At 40.8% G+C, this 26,392-nt stretch overlaps 1 protein-coding gene across 1 annotated transcript in view; it reads left to right on the top strand.

Moving 5' to 3' along the window:
• EXOSC8 (exosome component 8) overlaps positions 1–26,392 on the top strand; it is a 143,231-nt gene that overhangs the window by 12,678 nt on the left and 104,161 nt on the right. The window contains exon 4 of the mRNA XM_053708434.1: positions 22,002–22,075. Coding sequence (XP_053564409.1) covers positions 22,002–22,075 — 74 coding nt within the window. The remainder of the gene's footprint in view (positions 1–22,001; positions 22,076–26,392) is intronic.

The following is a 26,392-nucleotide window of genomic DNA, read 5'->3' as shown; positions in this document are numbered from 1 at the left end:
ATTTCCCAAAGACAACCTCTGTATATGACGCTGAGCACATGCACTCAACTTATTTGGTCGACCATGGTGAGGCGTGGAACCTGTCCTGTGAAACTGCTGTATGGTCTTGTCCACCGTGCTACAGCTCAGTTTCAGGGTCTTGGCAATCTTATAGCCTAGGCCATCTTTATGTAGAGCAACAATTCTTTTTTTCAGATCCTCAGAGAGTTCTTTGCCATGAGGTGCCATGTTGAACTTCCAGTGACCAGTATGAGAGAGTGTGAGAGCGATAACACCAAATTTAACACATCTGCTCCCCATTCACACCTCAGACCTTGTAACGAGTCACATGACACCGGGGAGGGAAAATGGCTAATTGGGCCTAATTTGTACATTTCCACTTAGGGGTGTATTCACTTTTGTTGCCAACGGTTTAGACATTAATGGCTGAGTGTGGAGTTATTTTGAGGGAACAGCAAATTTACACTGTTATACAGGCTGTACACTCACTACTTTACATTGTAGCAAAGTGTCATTTCTTCAGTGTTGTCACATGAAAAGATATGACATATTTACAAAAATGTGAGGGATGTACTCACTTTTGTGGGATACTGTGTGTGTGTGTATATATATATATATATATATATATATATATATATATATATATATACAGTATGTATGTATGTATGTGTATATGTATGTATGTGTGTATATATATATATGTGTATGTGTTTTGAGTAAAAATATTTTTGTTTTAGACTATAAACTACTGACATTTCTCCCAAATTCCAAATAAAAATATTGTCATTTAGAGGATTTAGAAAATGACAACTGGTTAAAAAACATGTAGTGTTTTCAGACCTCGAACAATGCAAAGAAAACAAGTTCATAATTATTTTTAAACAACACAATACTAATATTTGAACTTTGCAAGAGTTGAGAAATCAATATTTAGTGGAATAGCCCTGATTTTCTATTACAGTTTTCATGTGTCTTGGTGTTCTCCACCAGTCTTTCACATTGCTGTTGTGTGACTTTATACCACTCCTGGCGCAAAAATTCAAGCAGCTCGGCTTTGTTTGATGGCTTGTGACCATCCATCTTCCTCTTGATAACATTCAAGGTTTTAAATGGGGTTCAGGTCTGGAGAGTGGGCTGGCCATGACAGAGTCTTGATATGGTGGTCCTCTATCCACACCTTGATTTACCTGGCTGTGTGGCATAGAGCATTGTCCTGCTGGAAAAAAAACAATTCTCAGAGTTGGGGAAACCTTGTCAGAGCAGAAGGAAGCAAGTTATTTTCCAGGGTAACATTGTTCCTGGCTTGATTCATGCATCCTTCACAAAGATAAATCTGCCAGATTCCAGCCTTGCTGAAGCACCCCCAGATAATCACTGATCATTTACCAAATTTCACAGAGTGTATGAGACACTGTGGCTTGTAGGCCTCTTCAGGTCTCAGTCTAACCATTACACATCCGGGTGTTGGGAAAAGCTTAAAATTGGACTCATCAGAAGATGACATGGCATCAGACAGATTTATCTTTGTAAAGGACACATTAATCAAGTGCTTTACAGTGATCTCACGGTATTTCTCTGAAATCTTACTAGATTTCATAATAAACTTCCTTAAACTGAGGAGGGAAATAAATTGAACTACTGCACATACCAGATGCACAATGCCTTGCAAGTCCTAGGGCAACTATGGTGAACCAATGGTACGTGTGCAACAGCTGACACGCAGAGGCCTCTCTGTTGGCATGCGAGCTATTAGCAGGGTAGGTTTAGGAGCTACACATGGAAGTGAGTGGGGGAGAATTGGGGCTCCTGGAACAGCAGTAGCCCATGATTCCTGGATAATCGCCTCAGGGGAGGCTTGACCTTCAGTGCTGAAAGCTGTAGTGTCTTATTTATTTAATAGTAATACTTTTAGTGTTCGCTGGTCTGTGTAATCCATGTAACTTCTCCTCTTTTGGTTCAGGTTGAAACAAGAGTGGGGGAGTGAACCCACGACTGCTTTAGTTAGTGCTTTCCATTTTAGCAATGTGTTTTTGTTGTTTTTTTTTGTACCAAGATCTGAGGCTAGAGGAATGGGTTAAAGAAGTGAGGTTACACACATCATACACCTCAGTGCAACATGCTTCAGCCACACTACTGTCACAAAAATGTTTATTTTCTAATCTCGCTTAACCCCTTCACTACCAGGAATTTCATAGAACTTGCCCAAAAGACTGGATCACTCAATTAAAATAGAAATAGAGCATTGTGTGTTTTTTGTGTTTTTTTAAATTATTATTTACCTGTCAAAACTATCTATCTATATATCTATCTCTTTTGAAGTAGCCAACCCAAGGTTTCGATCTATGCCCATTTTGGTATATTTCATGCCACCATTTCAGCACCAAATGCGATCATATAAAAAAAAAGTTACCTTTTTCACAAACGTTGGGTTTCATACCGCTTTTGCTGTCATGACACAAATGGTTGTAAAAGCTGCTCTGGGATTCCCTTTGTTTAGAAATAGCAGACATGCATGGCTTTGCTATTGCCTTTTTTGGTAATTAGAGGCTGCTAATTGCAGCTGCACACCACATGTCTGAAATTCCTGGCTTGTAAGGTTGATTTTAGCTTTAGTGTAGAGATTACCCTCCCACCCCCTGATCCCTTCCAAATAGCTCTCTTCCCTCCCTTACCCCCACTGGTTACCATCTTAGGTACTGACCGACAGTCTGCCAATATGAAGATTTAAGGCATAGTTTTGTTTTTTATTACATTTTATTTAAAATGTTTTCTATTTTCTGCAGTGTAGGATCCCTCCCTTACCCTCCAACCTCCCTGATCCCTCCCAAACAGCTCTTTTTTACCCCTCCCCCCTCTAACTAGTGTCTGCCATCTTAGTACTGGCAGTACCTATAAAACACTTTGTTTTTATTTTTTATTAAAAAAAATTCTGAAGTGTAGTGGTCCCCCTTCCGGTGATGGTTTTTCTGTAGTGTAGCTCCTTATCTCTCCCTCTCCCTGTATTTTTCTGAGGTGGGGCCCTCCCACTCCCTCCTCCTCCTCCCTTCCTCCTCCCTTCCCCCTCCGCTGCTGGGCCACCTAACCGGCCCCCCGATTCACTCCCAAACTTACCACCGGCACCAGCAGATGATTGTTACAGATGGTGAAACAGAGTGTCACTGTCTGTAACTATCTGGCAACTGATCCGATCTTGCTCCGGTTCCATATGAAGATAGTTGCCTAGAGCTTAGGAACTCCAGCTCTCGGCTGTAACTTAACAGCCGAGACTGGAGCTTCCTGCAGCTCCGATGTCTATATATAAATTCTGTAGTACGATAAGCAAAGTACAGCACAATGTATATTTATGTCATAATGGGTTAAGGGGTTAAACTATTGCATTGCATGGCCAAGTGGAAAAGAGTAGCCTGCGCTCAGTATCTGCGATTTATGTATGATCTACTAAAAAAAGAAGAAAAAAAAGGAATTTGTTTTAAAAATGGTAAGACTTGGCTGATATATTATTCTACACCAACAAAGCAGAAATGTCTTGCAATTACAAGGTGTTTACTGTCCTTATAAATCAGTGAGGTTTGCAGATGGAAAATGAGTTTAGAGTGAGCTTCAGACACACTTGGAGAATGCCCCTGTTCCTCTCCGTTTTTTGTTGATTCCTTTCTGAATTGTGGCACAGTAGTGAAGCAGTTATGTCGGCCTTTTGCTTGACATGGCAGTTGTATTATATACAATCCTCCCACAAACATATATATATATATATATATATATATATATATATATATATATATATATATATATATATATATATATATATATATTGATTCAATGAGAGAACTCTCACTTCCAAAGTATTAGATGCCAGGGTGCTAGCAGATATGAATATATAAATGAAGGAAAGCACTCTCTGGTCTTTTGGTGAATATTTAATGAATCAAGCGTGACGTTTCGGGGACACACTCTGAGGAAGGGGAGTGTGTCCCCGAAACGTCACGCTTGATTAATTAAATATTCACCAAAAGACCAGAGAGTGCTTTCCTTCATTTATATATATATATATGTGTGTGTGTGTTAGTGCTCCTTCTTGCAGTTTTGTGTTTTTTTTTTTATTTTTAATAAATTTTTATTGAAGTTTTATATTAAGACAATGACATTAGATTCACAGTACATACTTTGCAATCTGTTAGGACGTAGCCTAAGTACTGTTAGATGTTTAAAGGAATTCCACCTCGTAACACATGTCAAAACCAATAAATAAAAACAGAATAACATATAGGACTCGCATCTTTCGTCGTGGCAGTGTAAGTGAAGAGATCATTAGTACAAATATATCCAGTACTGGTCCTATAACCAAAATTATAAATAGCTGTACTGTGAAGCCTTGAGAAAATAATAGCAGTAAGAACTGCTAGCAAGGAGCCATTACCCCCATTGACAGCTAATAATCCAAAAATAAATTCTTTTCTCTAGATCACAGGAAAAAAGGAAGGGGGGAAACAACATATTTTTTTTCTTCTCTCTCTTCCTGCTCCCCCCTCAGGGGGAAGGTAGGTGAAATTACGGCAAATAACACACAGGACCAAAATTCATTTTAGTAAAGGTTATCTGGCAATATTGGAAGGTAGACCCTAAATGGGAAACCTTTTATCTTTTAAATTGTGACAGTAACTACTTGGGCTCAAGTTAGGTACTGGGACTCCCTCTTGGCATTATTTTTTAATTCCCAATCCTAAACTGCCTCCATTAGGAGCTTTGCATGACATAAATTATATCACTGACTACATCACACATTACATTGATGACATCATCATTTGCATTACTAGTAAAAATTATAAATGTGTGTGTACAGTTTGTGCTTAACTCCTTCTATGCGCATGAGCTCAGTATCTGCATGCAAGTGACAATGCCTTTTTGTCATACTGGGGGATCACCGTTAAAACGCTGTTTTCGGCGATCCCCCCTCACTACAGGTCAGGGATTAGTGGGTGGCACTCCCAGGCTTCATGGGAGAGCTGGTGAAGTCATCATGTATGAATGTGGTGACGTCACAAAGGGGCTGAGCCAGGGAGTTGGATTGGGGGAGGTTATTCAAACTCCTCAATCTCAGCTTCCATAGAATCACTTTCTCTTTCAAATGGTGGTCTTGGAGCAGAAAAATAAAGGTGATCATTTTTAAAATAAAGTGAAAGCAAAACACATAGGGACACACAGGGATTATAGTTTATTTGCACAATAAAAAACAAAACAAAAACTAGTGTGTCTAGAGATCTTTAATAAAGTTTTTTGTTTTCTGTTAGACAAGTCCCTTTCTTAAAAAAAAATATATGGATTTTGTCTGTATAGTCAGATGATCAATATAGTAACAGTGAACACCTTGCAAGAAAAAAAGTGCTTTTATTTCTGTACTGCGCGATGGGAGAGAGGAATAAGAGAATGAGAAGACGACTGTGAAGAGACGGGTGAAGACGAAGCTGTGTGAGAGAATGAGGAGGGAAGTAGATATTAGATATGTGCATTTGGATCCTTTGTTAGGATCCAAATGCAGAAGTTTGTGCTATTCAGCTTTTTTCCGAGCCAGATTGATTATTGTGCAAAATTTTTACGTTAAAGGGACAGTAAACGCCAGAATTTTTGTTTTGTTTAAAAATGTAGATAATCTCTTTATTACCCATTCCCCAGTTTTGCATAACCAACACTGTTATAATAATATACTTTTTACCTCTGTGATTACCTTGTATCTAAGCCTCTGAAAACTGCCCCCTTATTTCAGTTCGTGAAACACATGAACTAACGCCCTCTAGTGGTGAAAAACGGTCAAAATGCTTTCAGATTAGAGGCGGCCTTCAAGGTCTAAGAAACTAGCATATGAACCTCCTAGGTTTAGCTTTCAACTAAGAATACCAAGAGAGCAAAGCAAAATTGGTAATAAAAGTAAATTGTAAAGTTGTTTAAAATTACATTCCCTATTTAAATCATGAAAGATTAATTTTTTTTTAACTTGACTGTCCCTTTTAAGATCTAGATTTGCACAAGAATCAATCTGGCTCCAAAAAGAGCCGAATAGCACATACTTCAGCATTCGGATCCAAATGCACTTACCTAGTAGATATCAGGGGAGATTGAGAAGGCAGCGGTGTTTGAGGAGGGAGGGCTAAACGGAAGAACAGAAGCTGGTGTGTGAGGGTTAGTTAGATTGAGAGAGAGCAGTGTGTGAGGGAAAGGTTGCTGAAAAGATAAGTTAGATGGAGGGAAATGTTAAGAAATGTGTGTGATGAGGAGGTGGTTGCATGTGAGGGAGAGGGGAGGGAAAAGGTTACTAGGGGCTTATGTAAGGGATAGTGATCTTAGATGGTGCAGATTATACTATATACCATAGTTGATGTCAACAATATCAAGCTTTTAGTAGCAGGTTCACCTCTCGGCTGATTTTACTGACAACACTGCTAACATTTTAGTCAATTTTAATCTAAAATTAGCTAACATTAAAAAATGTTGATTTTTTTTTTATTGTGCAAATTATCATTAAATACATTAATGATTTTCTAAATATTATATAATTTTCTGCTATCCCAACCAAAAATTAATTGCACAATTTAACATAAATGTATTAGCTCATTTTAGCATAATATTGACTACAATTTTGCAAAAATCTCAGAGCCAGACAGCAATCAATGCACTATTGCTTTGCAGCACTACTGCATTTTTGACTGTAGTCTTCAAACAGTACTTTGCTCTGGATGCACTTTGTTAAGGAAAACTTATACAATGCAGCCAGAGAACAGCTCTGTTTAAAAAGAACAGCCTAATGTGGAGCAGCGCTGAAAAGTTAAAGTGCAAACAGTTCCTATTCTTTCTGCAGACATGCTGCATTTTCTGCGATGACATCTCGGATCACTCTATGTTCTGCCTTGGGGGTCCTATACAAATAGATTCCCGTTCTTTCTTTCTTTCTTGGGTGCTGAGGGGCTTGGAGGTTACATTAACACTACATGGAATACCTACATTTTCTATCCTGTTATTAAAAACACTTCCTTTAAAGGACATAAAACACAAAATATCTTGAACACAACTGAGAGAATAAAATTGTAAATAACTTTCCAATTTACTTCTATGTTTTTTTTACGAGAAATACCAGATATTATTATAAGCAGATTGTGACAGTGGTCGCTGGCTTTTATGCATGTATGTGTATATTTAAGGCTTGCAAGAACTAGAGTTTGAGACCTCTGCTCTACATATTAGCTCTAAAGCCACGTCTCTCAATTATTTTAGTTTGCGTAATTTGTGTTTTGGATAAAATGTAACTGTTGTCCTGGAATATGTTGACCCTTAAATAAGTATAACATCAAGTTTGCCGAACTTTAGTAAAGTCCTAAATAGAATATAATTATCACCTTCACGTAATAAACACAAAACTACAAGAGCTTATTATTTCTCCATTTAATTATAGTTCTTTATTAACATCAAGGTCAAAGGATACGTTACAATCTAGTTTGGCATAGAAGGCCTCACATAATGAAACCCAGGTGTTCATAAAATTGAGCGCTTCAGCATTACATTGTTTTCCATTGAAACCATGTTGTACAAAGAGATTACTCATGTGAAAATACTGCAATGATCTGAATAAGTGGTATCATTTTAGTATTAAGGTTATTAAGGGATAGGTGTACTTAGCAGTATTTTTTTGTGGTTTATTGCAGCTAATAATAGTAATTTTAGTTATTATATGATGACATTGGTTTGTCAGAAATTAGGTTTATGTTATAGAATCTACTCCAATATTTACAAGATTTAGATAATTACATTTTGGAAAAATTCAGTTAAATAGTACAGGCGTATTTGGTTCCAGACCACCGCAATAAAGTGAATATAGCAATAAAGCGAGTCACACAATTTTTTTTTTAGTTTCCCAGTGCATATAAAAGTTATAATTTACTCTATACTGTAGTCTATTACGTGTGTAATAGCATTATGTCTAAAAAAAATAATGTACCTACCTTTTTTATTTAAAAAAAAGCTATCATCTGAGTCTTTAGCAATCATACTATTTTTGCTGGTGGTTTATATGTATACATGTGTATATATGTTTGAAAAATGTCGCCTATAGACTTGCTCGATGAAGTGTTGCAAGAAACCTTCAATTGTAAAAAATGCAATAAAGCAAAGCGCAATAAAACAAGGTACGCCTGTATTAGGAAAACAGCTAGAAGCATACCATGATATATGTGAGCTGAACACCTGAATGATAGCACCTTTTTTGAACATTCTAATAACAGCTATTTAAGTGCTGTATAGCCCCTGCATAGTTTGTTAAATGGAGACAGAACTTGTTTTTAGTACCCAAGTAATTTTGTACAGAGAGAGATAAGGAGGTGTTTTTTTTTCTACAGGCTCCAGACCACTTGAATGGACATATTCTTAAAAACAATGAGTTGGTTTCAATGAGGAAAAACTGCTATTTTAAATACAAAAATCAACGAAAAGTTGCAGTTTTTCACACATTTAATAACCTACAGCTTATAGAGAAAGTCATTGAGAATACTTTTAAAGGGCTATGAAACCCAGAAATGTTGTTTTGTGACTGGCAAGAGCATACAATTTAAAAAAAGTTTCCAATTGACTTCTATATTCTAAATTTGCTTCCTTATGATATTTTGTGTTGAAGAGATACCTAGGTAGGCATCTGGAGCACTACATGGCAGGAACAGTACTACCATCTAGTGCTCTTGCAAATGGATAACATTCTCGCAAAACTTCTGCCATATAGAGCTCTAGAAATGGCCCGGGTCCTTAGCATACACCCCCTGCTATTAACAAAAGATACCAAGAAAATGAAGAAAAATTGATAATAGGCGTAAATTAAAAAGTTGTTTAAAATCACATTCTCTATTTGAACCATGAAAGAAAAGTTTGGGTTTCATATATATTAAAAGGGACACTGAACCCAAATGTTTTCTTTCGTGATTCAGATAGAGCATGCAATTTTAAGCAACTTTCTAATTTACGCCTATTATCAAATTTTCTTCATTCTCTTGGTATCTTATTTGAAATGCAAGAATGCAAGTTTAGATGCCGGCCCATTTTTGGTGTATAACCTGGGTTATTCTTGCTGATTGGTGGATAAATTCATACACCAATAAAAAAAGTGCTGTCCAGAGTTCTGAACCAAAAATGAATCTTAGATGCCTTCTTTTTCAAATAAAGGTAGCAAGTGAATGAAGAAAAATTGATAATAGGAGTAAATTAGAAAGTTGCTTAAAATTGCATGCTCTATCTGAATCACGAAAGAAAAAATTTGGGTTCAGTGTCCCTTTAAGAAAAAATACATTTTATAGTACAGTGGCTCGCTAAATATTTTAAAATAGTTTTGAATAAGAACCCTGTTGGTGACAAGCTCCATAAGCATTATATATTTTTTAAGCTTACATGTTTCCTTTTTAAAGAAGAACACTTTGGTACATTATAAAATACCTTCTTTTGTATCCCACAAAGGCAAAGCAAATGTAATGTTCCTTTAATACAGTTTTTTTTTAAGTAGAAACCATATATATTTTTAAAAAAAATCTTATTGAACCGTTTAATTTACTACATGTGGAAATACGGCTGTGTGCATAGTGTTTATCAAATGGACAGTAAAGTCTAAATTAAACTTAAATAGACATTAAACCTAATTTCCTTCTTAATATAAGGAGAGTCCACAGCATCATTCCTTACTGAACCTGGCCACCAGGAGGAGGCAAAGACACCCCAGCCAAAGGCTTAAATACCTCTCCCACTTCCCCATCCCCCAGTCATTCTTTGCCTTTCGGCACAGGAGGTTGGCAGAGAAGTGTCAGAAGATTTCGAAGTAGTTCCTTAGGAGGGGTATCTGCCCTTCTATACGGGACTGGAGTTTTAAGTAGTCTTGTCAGCCTCTCAGTGAGAGCATTGACGAAAGTTAGTCTGGAGATGCAGGGAGAGTCTTTCTGCGAACCATTTCAGACTGCCTGCTAACAGCTCCTTAAGCAATCAGTGTTGACGAGTTTCACTGCCTGCTCATTTTTCTTCACTCAAGTCCATGTCAGGAGTGATGCTACAAGACTGTCACACTTGAGAGGCTGTGTTTCTGTTCCACAGCATGGATTCTGGTAAGATCATTTACATTTTTACATATGTTGGAAACACTTGAAGACAGGGTCACAGTGTGGCTTCGTTATCTTAATAGAATCATGGGTTAATATTTCCTGAGGGGGATTATTGAACAGTGGGGATTAATCAAATGTGTTACTTTGATTTTTGCTGCTTTATGTGAAAGATTTTATTGGGCTCATAGACTGTTATGTGGCTAGAACACACAGGTTTTTACTTTCACTTTGAACGCTGCACAGCTTGTAGCTTGGCGCGCTTTTTCTCATTGCAGGGGCGGTCCTGCCTTGCGCACCACGTGACCGGGAGTGGTCTCACTTTAATTTCCTCTTTCCTGACCGAGCTGGCTGTCGGAGAAGACACTGTTTCTCTGTATTGTCTGGGTCTAGGAGGTGGTGAGTGCCCCAGCTTTTGGGAGCTATTTTGTGAGAAATAAAAATATTGTTTTATTCTGTGCCCTACTTTCATTAGCTTAAGCTATGGAGGATTTTGATATTCTTGAGGGTACCTTTTACCATCAGACTATACCGCGCAGTTATTATCCAAGGATGAGTCACACTCTGAGGTTTCAGAGGGTGAACTTTCTGGGTCAGAGTCTGCTACCTCTAGGCCTCCTGCTGCGGAGGAACCAGCCTTAAGATTTAAGATTGAACACATGTTTTTTTTCTAAAGGAGGTCCTGTCTACATTAGAGATTCCAGAGGCCAAGCTGTCTGATGAACCTTTAATTCCTAAATTAGACAGAGTTTACGAGGACAGGGTTGTGCCGTTAACTTTTCCTGTACCTGTAAAAATGGCGAACATAATTAAAAATGAGTGGGATAGAATTGGATCTTCCTTTTCCCATTCGTCTTCCTTTAAGAAATTATTCCCGGTCCCGGATGCTCAATTGGAGTTGTGGGGTTCCGTCCCTAAGGTGAATGGCGCTATCTTCACGCTGGCCAAACACTACTATCCCTCTGGAGGATAACTCGTCGTTCAGAGAGCTGATGGATAAGAAGATGGAAACTTTCCTAAGAAAAATGTTTAAACATACGGGATACTTGTTTCAACCGGCAGCAGCTGTTGCTTCTGTTGCTGGAGCTGCGGCCTACTGGTGTGTCTCCTTAGCGGAATTGATTGAGGTGGATGGTCCTCTCAACGTTATCCAGGAAATAATTGCTAATTCTTTTATCTGTGATGCAAACGTGCAGATTATTCGCCTAAATGCTAAGGTTTCTGGCTTTTCAGTGCAGACTTGTTGGGCGCTCTGGCTGAAGTCCTGGTCTGTGGATATGACTTCTAAGTCTAGACTCCTTTCCCTTCCTTTTAAGGGAAATACAGTCGTATGCAAAAGTTTAAGCACCCCTGTCAATTTCCATGATTTTCATTTATAAATAATTGGGTGTTTGGATCAGCAATTTCATTTTGATCTATCAAATAACTGAAGGACACAGCAATATTTCAGTAGTGAAATGAGGTTTATTGGATTAACAGAAAATGTGCAATATGCATTAAAATGAAATAAGACAGGTGCATAAATTTGGGCACCCCAACAGAAATATTGCATCAATATTTAGTAGAGCCTCCTTTAGCAGAACTAACAGCCTCTAGATGCTTCCTATAGCCTGTAATGAGTGTCTGGATTCTGGATGAAGGTATTTTGGACCATTCCTCCTTGCAAAACATCTCCAGTTAAGTTAGGTTTGATGGTTGCCGAGCATGGACAGCCTGCTTCAAATCACCCCACAGATTTTCAATGATATTCAGGTCTGGGGACTGGGATGGCTATTTCAGAACATTGTACTTGTTCCTCTGCATAAATGCCAGAGTAGATTTTGAGCAGTGTTTTGGGTCGTTGTCTTGTTGAAATATCCAGCTCCGGGATAGCTTCAACTTTGTGACCGATTCCTCAACATTAATCTCAAGTATCTGCTGATACTGAGTGGAATCCATGCGACCCTCAACTTAAACAACTTTAACAAGATTCCACACAGCCCCACAGCATGATAAAAAAAATCTACCAAATTTTATTGTGGCTGCCAAGTGTTCGTCTTGGAACGCTGTGTTCTTTTGCCGCCATGCATAACGTCCCTTGTTATGACCAAATAACTCAATCTTTGTTTCATCAGTCCCCAGCACCTTCTTCCAAAATGAAGCTGGCTTGTCCAAATGTGCATTTGCATAACTCAAGCGACTCTGTTTGTGGCGTGTGCAGAAAATGCTTCTTCCGCATCACTCTCCCATACTCTGAATTGTTGAACGATGCACAGTGACACCATCTGGAGCAAGATGATTTTGGAGGTGGTCTGTGGGCTGTTTTTGACCGTTCTCACCATCCTTTGCCTCTCCAATATTTTACTTCTGGCCTTAACAAGAACTGTGCCTGTGGTCTTCCATTTCCTCACTATGTTCCTCACTGTGGACACTGACAGCTTAAATCTCCGCAATAGCTTTTTGTAGCCTTTCACTAAACCATAATGTTGAACAATCATTGTTTTCAGGTCATTTGAGAGTTGTTTTGAGGCCCCCATATTGCCGCTCTTCAGAGGAGAGTCAAAGAGAACAACAAATTGCAATTGGGCACCTTAAATAATTTTTCTCATGATTGGATGCACCGGTTTATGAAGTTCAAGGCTTAATGGGCTAACCAAACCAAACCGGTTTATGAAGTTCAAGGCTTAATGGGCTAACCAAACCAATTGTGTGTTCCAATTAATCAGTGCTAGGTAGTTACAGGTAATCAAATCAACAAAATGACAAGGGTGCCCAAATTTATGCACCTGTCTAATTTCGTTTTGATGCATAGTGCACATTTTCTGTTAATCCAATAAACCTCATTTCACTACTGGAATATTACTTTGTCCTTCAGTTATTTGATAGCTCAAAATCAAATTGCTGATCCAAACACCCAATTATTTATAAATAAAAATCATGGAAAATGTCAGGGGTGCCTAAACTTTTGCATACGACTGTATTTTATTTGGTCCTGGTCTCGACTCCATTATTGCCACTGTTACAGGGGGCAAGGATGCCTTCCTACCGCAGGATAAAAAGAACAAGTCTAAGGGACAAGGTTCTAATTTTCGTTCCTTTCGTTCTGGGAAATCCCAACGACAGCAGTCCTCCTCTAAACTTGAGCAAACCAAGAGTACTTGGAAGCCGGCTCAATCCTGGAATAAATCCAAGCAGAGCAAGAAGCCCGCCGAGACTAAGTCGGCATGAAGGGGCGGCCCCCGATCCAGTGCTGGATGGTGTAGGGGGCAGACTGTCGTTGTTTTCAGACGCTTGGTTTAGGGACGTGCAGGATCTATGGGTCCTGGAGGTCATAGCTCAGGCATACAAGATAGGTTTCAAATCTCATCCACCCAGATTTCTCCTCTCAAGCCTGTCTTTCAAACCAGAAAAGTGGGGGAAGCCTTTCTGAGTTGAGTGCAGGATCTGTCCTCTTTAGGGTTCATTGTCCCAGTTCCTATCGCAGAAAAAGGTTTGGTATACTATTCAAACCTGTTCTTGGTCCCAAAGAAGGAGGGAACTTTTTGCCTGATTCGGGATCTAAAATGCTTTTACAAATTTCTAAATTTCCCTTAGTTCAGGAAGGGCAGTTCATAACCACTATAGATCTGAAGAATGCTTACCTTCACGTTCCAATCCACAAGGATCACTTCCAGTTCCTAAGGTTTGCATTCCTAGACCAGCACTTTCAGTTAATTGCACTTTCAATTGGTCTAGCTACTGCCCCAAGGATTTTCACAAAGGTTCTAGGGGCTCTTCTAACCGTTGCCAGAACCCAGGGTATAGCAGTAGCTCCCTACTTGGATGATATTCTGGTACAAGCTCCATCTTTTTGTCTGGCAGAGGACCATTCAGTATCTCTACTCTCTCTTCTTCGATCTCATGGATGGAAGATAAACTTGGAAAAGAGTTCTCTTATTCCAAGCACCAGGGTAGAATTCCTTGGTACTTTAATAGACTCCATATCCAGAGACTTTGCAAGCTAGCTTTGGCATGTCTTGCCCTCCAGACCTCCTTAAGGCCATCTGTGGCTCAGAGATTGGAGGTAATTCGTCTTATGATGTCCAGCATGGACATCATTCCTTTTTCCAGGTTCCGTCTGAGACCGTTGCAACTCTGTATGCTGAGGCAGTGGAACGGCGATCATTCTGATCTGTCTCAACAGATTTCTCTGGACAGCTAGGCGAGGAAATCGCTCTCTTGGTGGCTCTATCCAGATCATCTGTCCCGAGGGACATTCTTTCTAAGACCATCCTGAGAGATTGTGACTACAGACGCAAGTCTATCAGGATGGGGAGCTGTTTGGGGTGCCAAGAAGGCACAGGGCCTGTGGTCTGAGGAACGCTCCCTCTTGATCAACATTCTGGAACTTCGGACAATCTTCAATGCTCTGAAGACTTGGCCCCTTCTGGGTTCATCCCGGTTTATCAGATTCCAATCAGACAATATAACCTTGGTGGCTTACATCAACCATCGGGGGGGACGAGAAGCTCCCTAGCAATGAGGGAAGTATCTCAGATTCTGTAGTGGGTGGAGGCCCACAGCTGTTCGCTGTTAGCGGTCCACATTCTGGGTGTGGACAACTGGGAAGCGGATTTTCTCAGCAGACAATCCTTTCATCCGGGGGGAATGGTCTCTCCATGCCGAAGTGTTTGCGGAGATATGTAACAGGTGGTGGGACACTGGAGATAGATCTCATGGCATCTTGTCTCAATACCAAGCTACCCAGATATGGGTCGAGGTCCAGGGATCCTCAGGCGGAGCTAATAGATGCATTAGCGGTGCCTTGGAGGTTCAATCTGTTTGACCTTTTCCCGCCGTTACCACTCCTTCCTCGTACAGTGGCCTACATCAAGCAGGAGCAGGCATCAGTGATACTGATTGCTCCATCATGGCCGCGAAGGATGTGGTTCGCGGATCTAGTGGGGATGTCATCTTCTCCTCCATGGAAGTTATCCAGTGATCTGCTGGAACAAGGTCCTTTTTGGTCATCAAAATCTAGATTCTCTGTGGCTGACTGCGTGGTGATTGAACGCTTAGTCCTAGCCAAGAGAAGTTTTTCTGAGAGAGTTATTAATACCCTCATTCAAGCTCGTTAGCCGGTTACTCGTCGCATCTATCATAAGGTGTGAAGAACCTATTTATTCAGGGGTGAAGAGCGTGGATTCCCCTATCATAAAGTTAAGGTTGCCAGGATCCTATCGTTTCTCCAGGATGGACTGGAGAAGGGTCTTTTTGCCAGTTCCCCCTGAGGGGACAGATTTCGGCCCTGTCTGTTTTACTGCACAAGAGGCTCTCGGAGCCTCCTGATGTACAGTCCTTTGTTGAGGCTCTGTTTAGGATCAGACCCGTGTTCAAATCTCATGCTCCTCCTTGGAGTCTGAATCTTGTTCTTAAGGTTTTGCAGCGGACTCCTTTTGAGCCTATGCATGAAATTGACATTAAGTTGTTGTCCTGGAAGGTTCTTTTCCTACTAGATATTGCTTCTGCGCGCAGAGTTTCTGAGATTGCCGCATTGCAATGTGAGCCACCTTATCTGGTGTTCCATTTTAGATAAGGCTGTCCTACGTACTATGTTAGGGTTTCTTCCTAAGGTCGTGTCAGACCGCACATCAGTCAAGAGATTGTAGTTCCTTCCTTGTGTCCTAATCCTTCTTCGAAGGAATGTTTGCTTCATAATTTGGATGTGGTTCACGCCTTGAGGTTTTATCTTCAGGCTACTAAGGATTTTAGTTTAACTTCTTCCTTGTTTGTTGCCTATTCTGGGAAGCGTAAGGATCAGAAGGCTTCGACTTCCTTATCTTTTTGGTTGAGGAGTGTTATCCGCTTAGCTTATGAGATAGTCGGACATAGGCTTCCTCAGAGAATTACAGCTCATTCTACTAGAGCAGTGGCTTCCTCTTGGGCCTTTAAGAACAAGGCCTCTATGGATCAGATTTGTAAGGTGGCTACCTGGTCCTCCTTACATACTTTTTTCTAAATTTTCAAGTTTCATGTTTTTGCTTCAGCTGATGCAGCCTTTGGGGGAGAGGTTTTGCAGGCTGTGGTGCCCTCAGATTAGGGTCTGTCCCTTCCGTTATCATTCGGTGTCCTCTAGAGCTTGGGTATAAGTTTCCCAACAGTAAGGAATGATGCAGTGGACTCTCCTTATATTAAGAAGGAAAACATAAATTATTCTTACCAGATAATTTAATTTCCTTCTGTATAAGGAGAGTCCACGGCCCCTGCCCGTGTTTTCCGATGGGCGGCCCTCTAAATTATATTTCTCTTCTGGCACCATTTATACCCTGATATTTCTCCTACTGTTCCTTGTTCCCTCGGCAGAATGACTGGGGGTTGGGGGAAGTGGGAGAAGTATTTAAACCTTTGGCTGGGGTGTCTTTGCCTCCTCCTGGTGGCCAGGTAGTATTTCCCAACAGTAAGGAATGATGCCGTGGACTCTCCTTATATAGAAGGAAATGAAATGATCTGGTAAACATAATTCATGTTTGTTTTTTTTTCTTTCAGGATTTAGATTGAGCATGCAATTTTAATCAACTTTCTAATTTGCTCCTATGAATATTTTGGTTCAGCACCCTGGGTAGTGCTTGCTGATTGGTGGCTACATTTAGCTACAAATCGGCAAGTGCTAGGCAGGTCTGAACCAAAAATAGGCCGGCTCCTAAGCTTACATTCTTGCTTTTGAAATAAAGATACTAAGAGAACGAAGAAAAAATGATAATAGGAGTAAATAAGAAAGTTGCTTAAAATTGCATGCTCTATTTGAATCATGAAAGGAAAAAAAAATCGGTTTAGTATTCCTTTAAAGAGTAATCCTTGGTGAGCTCAGAAGCGTTCACTTGTCTTTAGCCATCTGGCAACAATGTTTGCAACATTGTTTATAGCAGTCTTATATATAGTTGCAAACACTGCTGTTATCTACATGTGCACACTTCTAAGCTCCTATCCTAAGCTGAAATGCATTCATGCACACTTCAATTTTGACCTTTCTATCGAAATAAAACATTGGAGAGCTGCATTGTGGTTATGGGCTTAAAGTGAAGGTCAATTTAGATGAATCGGGGCCCGGTTTTCAATAATCCTATTAAAAACAAGTGCACTTTAATTCATAAAAATTGACATTTCACTTGTTTTCTTCAAATACTTACCTTTTAATCCTGACAGCCGCTCCAGCGATTCCCCCGGCCGTCGGAAGCCTCTTCATACGTCAGAAATGACGAATACGGCTTCCTCCAATCATGGCTTTCCCCCAGGGGGAAAATGGCCTGAGGCAATGCCATGAATAGAGGAAGCCGGATTCGTCATTTTGGACCTGCGAAGGCGGCTTGCGACAGGCGGAGGAAGAGCTGCAGCGGCTGTCAGGATTAAATGGTAAGATTTTGAAGAAAACGAGTGAAATGTTAATTTTGATGAATTAAAGTGCCCTTGTTTTTAATAGGATTATTAAAAACCGGGCCCCGATTCATCTAAATTGACCTTCACTTTAAGCCCATAACCACAATGCAGCGCTCCAATGTTTTATTTCGATAGGTCAAAATTGAAGTGTGCATGAATGCATTTCAGGTTTGAATAGAATCATTTTTGCAGTATTCTTCCATTGGCAAAATGCTTTTAGTAAAAGCTGTTACTATTTTACAGCGGCATATGCTGTGAGGCCCATGCAGCAGTATGCTACTATTTAAAATACACCCATGCATATTTCAACTTTGACCTTCTTATACGTTTAAAGGGACAGTCAACACCCGAAAGAACTTTATCCCAAACCTTCGATCAGCCAAAGACAATGCGTTTGCACCGCATACCATTTTCAACACCTCTAACGTTATACTAGTAATCGTCCAAATCACATACGTTTTTCTAATAGAGATATGGCAGCCAAGCTCCTCCTTCGTCCCCTTCTTTACTAAATTCCATGCTCGTTCATGTATGAACTGTTGACGCATGCACATTTTAAGTTCTGTCAGTTTTCAAGCCGAAATCGGAAGTGCAAGCGTGAATGCGTGTTAAGAATCCAGCCGAGGATTTGATTCTGATTCGCTGATTCAATTAAACTGAAACCTACTACGTCACGGTGGGGGGAGTTTGGCTGCCATATCTCAATTAGAAAAATGTATGTGCTTTTGCCAATTACTCTTTTATAACGCTAGAGGTGAAAATGTGATGCAGTGCAGGCGCATCGTCTTTGGCGGATCGAAGATATTGGATAAAGTTCTTTCGGGTGTTGACTGTCCCTTTAAGGCTTTTTTTTTTATTTATGCTTTTTGAAGATTGTCTCTGTACCAGTGTATCTGAGGGAGATATCAGCTAGAAAGCAATTTATATTTGGGCATTGGTTGTGTACAGTCAATAGCAATTACATTGGTTTAATTTAACCTTTTGGGTGCAAAACAATTTACTCCTTGATTACAAGTGGGGCACAATATTGCGCTTTTGCGAGCACGATATTTGCGCTCACCTCAGTAATACCAGCTCACGTAAATGTGGGCTGGTATTAGAAGTCGCGTTTGCATTGCCTTAAAGCCTTGCGCTCACGAGAGTGCACTTCCATAGACCCCAATGGGAGCCTCGTTCTCATGCTGCAAGATACGGCAAACCACCTAGTGAAGCACAGGGGGCAATTCATGCAGCATTGGGCAACAATACAGAAATATACCTGTACATGAATATATATATATATATATATATATATATATATATATATATATATATATATATATTTTATATGTGTATATACACATATTAACACAACTATATATGTATATAATCATATATACACACACACACACATATATATATATATATATATATATATATATATATATATATATATTATTATTCTTTATTTATAAAGCGCCAACAGATTCCGCAGCGCTGTCCATGGGTACAAAGATAAAAGTACAGTACAATACAATATAGAAGACACCAAAGTTTAACAAAACAAATACAGGGGGAATTGAGGGCCCTGTTCCCGTGGGAACTTACAATCTAGATGGTAGGAGGGTGAGAAACAGGAGGTGGGGACTGCAAAGGTGAGAATGATGTTAGTGTGGAGTTAGATGGGGCAGCAGTTAGGCAGGTAGAATTAATTTTTTACTGATTTAGAGATAGGCTTCCATGAACAGAAAGGTCTTTAGGGAGCGTTTAAAGGAGGAAAGGTTAGGGGAAAGTCTAACAGCTCTGGGAAGTGCATTCCAGATGGTTGGTGCTGCACGAGAGAAGTCCTGTAGCCTGGCATGGGAGGAGGTGATGGTAGAAGATGCAAGGAGCAGGTCATTGTTGGATCTTAGGGGGCGGGCTGGAGTATATTTCTTGATGAGTGAGGACAGGTAGGGGGGGGCTACGTTGGTAAGGGCTTTGTAGGTCAGGATGAGAATTTTGAATTTAATTCTGCTGTGGATGGGTAGCCAGTGAAGGGACTCGCAGAGAGGTGCAGCAGATACAGAGCGTCGGGAGAGGTGGAGTAGCCTAGCAGAGGCATTTAGGATGGATTGAAGAGGGGAGAGGCGGGAGAGAGGGAGGCCAGTTAGTAGGTTATTACAGTAGTCAAGTCGGGAGATTACCAGGGAGTGGATTAGCTGTTTAGTAGTTTCAGCACTCAGAAATGGACGGATTTTGGAGATATTGCGTAGATGGTTGCGACAGGAGGAAGAGAGCAATTGGATGTGGGGAATGAAGGACAGATTGGAGTCAAGTGTAACTCCTAGGACACAGACTTGGGGTGATGGGGAGATAGTGGTATCACCAACAGTGATTGAAAAGTTAGGAACCGGGGTAGAATTAGAGGGGGGGATTAGAAGGAGCTCAGTCTTGGACATATTGATTTTTAGGTGGTGAGAGGCCATCCAAGAAGAAATGCCAGATAAGCAGACACTGATGTGAGCAAGGATAGAAGGAGAGAGTGAAGGGGCGGATAGGTAGATCTGGGTATCATCAGCATAGAGGTGGTAGTTGAAGCCATAGCTACTGATAAGTTTTCCCAGTGAGGATGTATAAATAGAGAAGAGTAGGGGACCCAGAACAGAGCCTTGAGGTACTCCAACAGACAGAGGCAATGGAGAGGAGTCGCCACCAGCAAAGGAGACAGAAAAGGACCTATTAGAGAGATAAGAGTGGATCCAGGAAAGGGCAGTGTCAGAGAGCCCAAAGGAGCTGAGAGTCCGTAGGAGAAGGGGATGGTCAACTGTGTCAAAGGCAGCAGACAGATCAAGTAAGATAAGTATTGAGTAGTGGCCATTTTTTTTTAGCAGAAAGAAGATCATTAGTAACTTTGGTGAGGGCAGTCTCAGTTGAGTGTTGGGAACGGAAGCCAGATTGTAAGGGGTCAAGCAGTGAGTTGGAGGACAAGAAGTGGGTTAAGCGATCGAAGACTAGTTTTTCCAGGACTTTTGAAGCTAGCGGAAGCAGTGATATGGGGCGGTAGTTTGCAGGAGAATTGGGGTCGAGGGAGGGTTTTTTGAGGATGGGGGTGACCTTTGCATGTTTGAAGGAAGATGGGAATGAACCGGTAGTAAGGGATAGGTTAAATATGTGAGTAAGAGCTGGAGTGAGGGTAGAAGACAGAGACGGTATTAGATGTGAAGGGATAGGGTCAAGTGGGCAGGTAGTGAGGTGTGAGGAAGACAATAGGGAACTCACTTCATTCTCAGAGGTAGGGGGGAAGGTGCTGAGAGTGGTGGAGGGGGTTGCCAGGGGCGGAGATGGAAGGTTGCAGACTTGTGTTGGGATATTATTTCGGATGGTAATTGTTTTGTTGAAAAAGTAGTCTGCCAGGTCTTGAGCACTAAAGGCAGATGAAGGGGGTGGTGAAGGTGGGTAAAGGAGAGAGTTGAAAATGGAGAAGAGACGTTTAGGGTTTGTGGAGTGAGTAGATGTAAGAGAAGAGAAGTAGGTTTGCTTGGCTAAGTGAAGGGCAGAGGAGTAAGAATAAAGAATGAACTTATAGTGAAGGAAATCTGATTCAGAGCGGGATTTTCTCCAGGCACGTTCAGCAGCACGGGAGCATTTTTGCAGGTAGCGTGTTTGGTTAGAGTGCCAGGGTTGGAGCCGACGGCGTGGGGTTTTGCGTATTTGGGGAGGAGCGAAAGTGTCCAGTGCCGAGGAGAGAGTATTGTTATAGTGGGTTGTAGCAAGGTCAGGGCAGGCATATATATTATTTTTTTTAAAGTTAAAACACAGTCCCTCATTGACATCAAGGTAAAGGCACTTAAGGTGCCTTTTGTTTTCTAACACCCCACATCCCCTAACTTTAATCCTTTATAACTGCTTTGTTGTTGAATTAAAAATGCTCATCTTTATTTCTGAATGGTCACTATTGTACTCTTTATTTTGGGGGCAATTGGGGCACATTTTTTTCATTAACCAAAGGTCTGACCTGGTTAATTGCTCTAAACACAAAGTGAATCCACAAGCTCACAGAAGCATTAACCAGCCACTTGTAATGGCTGGTTATCTAACGATTGCGCTCCACTCGTAATCTTGCACTTAGTTGGCTCTCTTTCATATACATGACAGAAAAAAGAGTTGGGTTTGATATCCATTTAATTACCTGGCATAAGCCATTCTTTTCTACTAATTAGCAAGTAACTTCTAGTTCTGGTGTCCCTGGGAGCCTCATTCACCCAAAGTACATTAAGTGCAGTTTGAGTGCATACATGTGTGATCATCATATTGTTCCTAATGTTGCATTCCAAGGTTATAAGCTATTAATGTGAGACTCTTGTTTGAACCTCCCTGTTGCATCACAGCTGTGGTGAACATGAACTTTTTTACACAGAATATAGCAGAAAAGGGAACATTTGTGGTTACAGAAATACTTTTATCACTTCATAATTTAGTTTTTTCTTTCTGGTAGAGTAATATTGTGAGTGATTTTGTGTTGATTTCTTATTATAGGTTCTATTACCACAGCAGATGGTTCCGCTTTAGTGAAGTTTGGGAACTGCACAGTAATATGTGGCATTAAAGCAGTAAGTAAGCTCAGTTTTTTCCTTAACATCTACATGAAAATATAGGAGCGCTTTAAAGTGGGAGCTTGTTTATGATTACTTCCCCAGAGATACATTTAAGCTAGTTTGATGCTGTGAGATACCCAAAAAATTACTTTTATGAAGGGATAGGAAGGTCCAAATTAAAATATGGATATATTCTTCCATTAGCAAAATTTCTTCTAGTAAAAGTTTAGTGTTTTTCAGCAGCATACAAACATATGCTGTGAGTGCCCCGTACACCAGCAAATAAACACCACACCTTTCCCGTGCACCAGCATATGAACACCACACCTTCTCAGAGAGACCCTGATATTCAAAACCTTTCTTCTCAGGTGAGATAAAATAATCCTCCAACACTGCGAGATCCCAAGCGAAATTTTTAAAAAAGCAGATTCCCTACATTTCTGTATGTGAAGGAGAAACAAGCCCAGTGCAATATATCACTGCATGACATGACAGTTCTGCTGCATTTATACTTTGTGCTTTTTATTTTATATCACTTTACCCATCAGATTACATTTTATTACATTTAAACTGTGCACTTTCTATTTTGCATTTTATTTTGTGCACAGCAGTGTATTTAGGGTTGTGATTTTACAAATTCTGATTATAGAGCTTCAGAGGCAGAACTCTCTCTGAATTTTCTAAGAAAAGGGGAGGAACCTGGAAATTTCACAAGGGAGAGAGAAGGTAACTGGAGAACCCCTGGGGCTGATATAATGGCTCCAATTAAAGTGAAATGTTTCTCCAACATAGGTGTGTCCGGTCCACGGCGTCATCCTTACTTGTGGGATATTCTCTTCCCCAACAGGAAATGGCAAAGAGCCCAGCAAAGCTGGTCACATGATCCCTCCTAGGCTCCGCCTACCCCAGTCATTCTCTTTGCCGTTGTACAGGCAACATCTCCACGGAGATGGCTTAGAGTTTTTTAGTGTTTAACTGTAGTTTTTATTATTCAATCAAGAGTTTGTTATTTTAAAATAGTGCTGGTATGTACTATTTACTCTGAAACAGAAAAGAGATGAAGATTTCTGTTTGTATGAGGAAAATGATTTTAGCAACCGTTACTAAAATCCATGGCTGTTCCACACAGGACTGTTGAGAGGAATTAACTTCAGTTGGGGGAACAGTGAGCAGTCTTTTGCTGCTTGAGGTATGACACATTCTAACAAGACGATGTAATGCTGGAAGCTGTCATTTTCCCTATGGGATCCGGTAAGCCATTTTTATTCACACAGTAAATAAGGGCTTCACAAGGGCTTATTAAGACTGTAGACATTTTCTGGGCTAAATCGATCATATTTACACATATTTAGCCTTGAGGAATCATTTAATCTGGGTATTTTTTGTAAAATAATATCGGCAGGCACTGTTTTAGACACTTTATTCTATTGGGGCTTTCCCTAATCATAGTCAGAGCCTCATTTTCGCGCCGGTATGGCGCACTTGTTTTTGAGAACAGCATGACATGCAGCTGCATGTGTGTGGAGCTCTGATACATAGAAAAGTCTTTCTGAAGGCATTATTTGGTATCGTATTCCCCTTTGGGCTTGGTTGGGTCTCAGCAAAGCAGATTCCAGGGACTGTAAAGGGGTTAAATATAAAAACGGCTCCGGTTCCGTTATTTTAAGGGTTAAAGCTTCCAAATTTGGTGTGCAATACTTTTAAGGCTTTAAGACACTGTGGTGAAATTTTGGTGAATTTTGAACAATTCCTTCATACTTTTTCGCAATTGCAGTAATAAAGTGTGTTCAGTTTAAAATTTAAAGTGACAGTAACGGTTTTATTTTAAAACGTTTTTTGTGCTTTGTTATCAAGTTTATGCCTGTTTAACATGTCTGAACTACCAGATAGATTGTGTTCTGACTGTGGGGAAGCCAAGGTTCCTTCTCATTTAAATAGATGTGATTTATGTCATAATAAATTTAGTAAAAATGATGCCCAAGATGATTCCTCAAGTGAGGGGAGTAAGCATGGTACTGCATCATCCCCTCCTTCGTCTACACCAGTTTTGCCCATACAGGAGGCCCCTAGTACATCTAGCGCGCCAATACTCCTTACTATGCAACAATTAACGGCTGTAATGATTATTCTATCAAAAACATTTTAGCCAATATGCCCACTTATCAGCAAAAGCGCGACTGCTCTGTTTTAGAAAATACTGAAGAGCATGAGGCCGCTGATGATATTGTTTCTGAAGGGCCCCTACACCAGTCTGAGGGGGCCAGGGAGGTTTTGTCTGAAGGAGAAATTTCAGATTCAGAAAAAATTTCTCAACAAGCTGAACCTGATGTGATTACTTTTAAATTTAAGTTGGAACATCTCCGCGCTCTGCTTAAGGAGGTGTTATCCAATTTGGATGATTGTGATTATCTGGTCATTCCAGAAACACTATGTAAAATGGACAAGTTCCTAGAGGCCCCGGGGCCCCCCGAAGCTTTTCCTATACTCAAGCGGGTGGCGTACATTGTTAATAAAGAATGGGACAGGCCCGGTGTACCTTTCGTACCTCCCCCCATATTTAAAAAATTGTTTCCTATAGTCGACCCCAGGAAGGACTTATGGCAGACAGTCCCCAAGGTCGAGGGGGCGGTTTCTACTCTAAACAAGCGCACCACTATACCCATAGAAGATAGTTGTGCTTTCCAAGATCCTATGGATAAAAAATTAGAAGGTTTGCTAAAAAAGATGTTTGTTCAGCAAGGTTACCTTCTACAACCAATTGCATGCATTGTCCCTGTCACTACAGCCGCGTGTTTCTGGTGCGATGAGCTAGAAAAGGCGATTATTAGTAATTCTTCTTCTTATGAGGAGATTATGGACAGAATTCGTGCTCTTAAATTGGCTAATTCTTTCACCCTAGACGCCACCTTGCAATTGGCTAGGTTAGCGGCGAAAAATTCTGGGTTTGCTATTGTGGCGCGCAGAGCGCTTTGGTTAAAATCTTGGTCAGCGGATGCGTCTTCCAAGAACAAATTGTTTGACATTCCTTTCAAGGGGAAAACACTGTTTGGCCCTGACTTGAAAGAGTTTATCTCTGATATCACTGGGGGCAAGGGCCACGCCCTTCCTCAGAATAGGTCTTTCAAGGCCAAAAATAAACCTAATTTTCGTCCCTTTCGCAGAAACGGACCAGCCCCAAGTGCTACGTCCTCTAAGCAGGAGGGTAATACTTCTCAAGCCAATCCAGCCTGGAGACCAAGGCAAGGCTGGAACAAAGGAAAGCAGGCCAAGAAACCTGCCACTGCTCCCAAGACAGCATGAGATGCGGGCCCCCGATCCGGGACCGGATTTGGTGGGGGGCAGACTCTCTCTCTTCACTCAGGCTTGGGCAAGAGATGTTCTGGATCCTTGGGCGCTAGAAATAGTCTTCCAAGGTTATCTTCTGGAAGTGATTCGTCCTGTTCCATTAAAAGAACGAGGGATGGGGTTCTACTCCAATCTGTTCGTAGTTCCCAAAAAAGAGGGAACGTTCAGACCAATCTTAGATCTCAAGATCCTAAACAAGTTTCTCAAGGTTCCATCGTCCAAAATGGAAACCATTCGAACAATCCTTCCATCCAGAAAGGTCAATTCTTGACCACGGTGGATTTAAAGGATGCGTATCTACATATTCCTGTCCACAAGGAACATCATCGGTTCCTAAGGTTCGCATTCCTGGACAAGCATTACCAGTTCGTGGCGCTTCCTTTCGGATTAGCCACTGTTCCAAGGATTTTCACAAAGGTACTAGGGTCCCTTCTGGCGGTGCTAAGACCAAGGGGCATTGCTGTAGTACCTTACTTGGACGACATTCTGATTCAAGCGTCGTCCCTTCCTCAAGCAAAGGCTCACACGGACATAGTCCTGGCCTTTCTCAGATCTCACGGATGGTAAGTGAACGTGGAAAAGAGTTCTCTATCTCCGTCGACAAGAGTTCCCTTCTTGGGAACAATAATAGACTCCTTAGAAATGAGGATTTTTCTGACAGAGGCCAGAAAAACAAAACTTCTAAACTCTTGTCGGATACTTCCTTCCGTTCCTCTTCCTTCCATAGCACAGTGCATGGAAGTGATAGGTTTGATGGTAGCGGCAATGGACATAGTTCCTTTTGCGCGCATTCATCTAAGACCATTTCAATTGTGTATGCTCAGTCAGTGGATTGGGGACTATACAGACTTGTCTCCGAAGATACAAGTAAATCAGAGGACCAGAGACTCACTCCGTTGGTGGCTGTCCCTGGACAACCTGTCGCTAGGGGTGACCTCCCGCAGACCAGAGTGGGTCATTGTCACGACCGACGCCAGTCTGATGGGC

This window comes from Bombina bombina, chromosome 3 (assembly GCF_027579735.1).
Source record: "Bombina bombina isolate aBomBom1 chromosome 3, aBomBom1.pri, whole genome shotgun sequence".
Classification (NCBI taxonomy): domain Eukaryota; kingdom Metazoa; phylum Chordata; class Amphibia; order Anura; family Bombinatoridae; genus Bombina; species Bombina bombina.
Note: the sequence above shows the minus strand (reverse complement) of the source record. Positions and strands in the feature narration are given on the sequence as shown.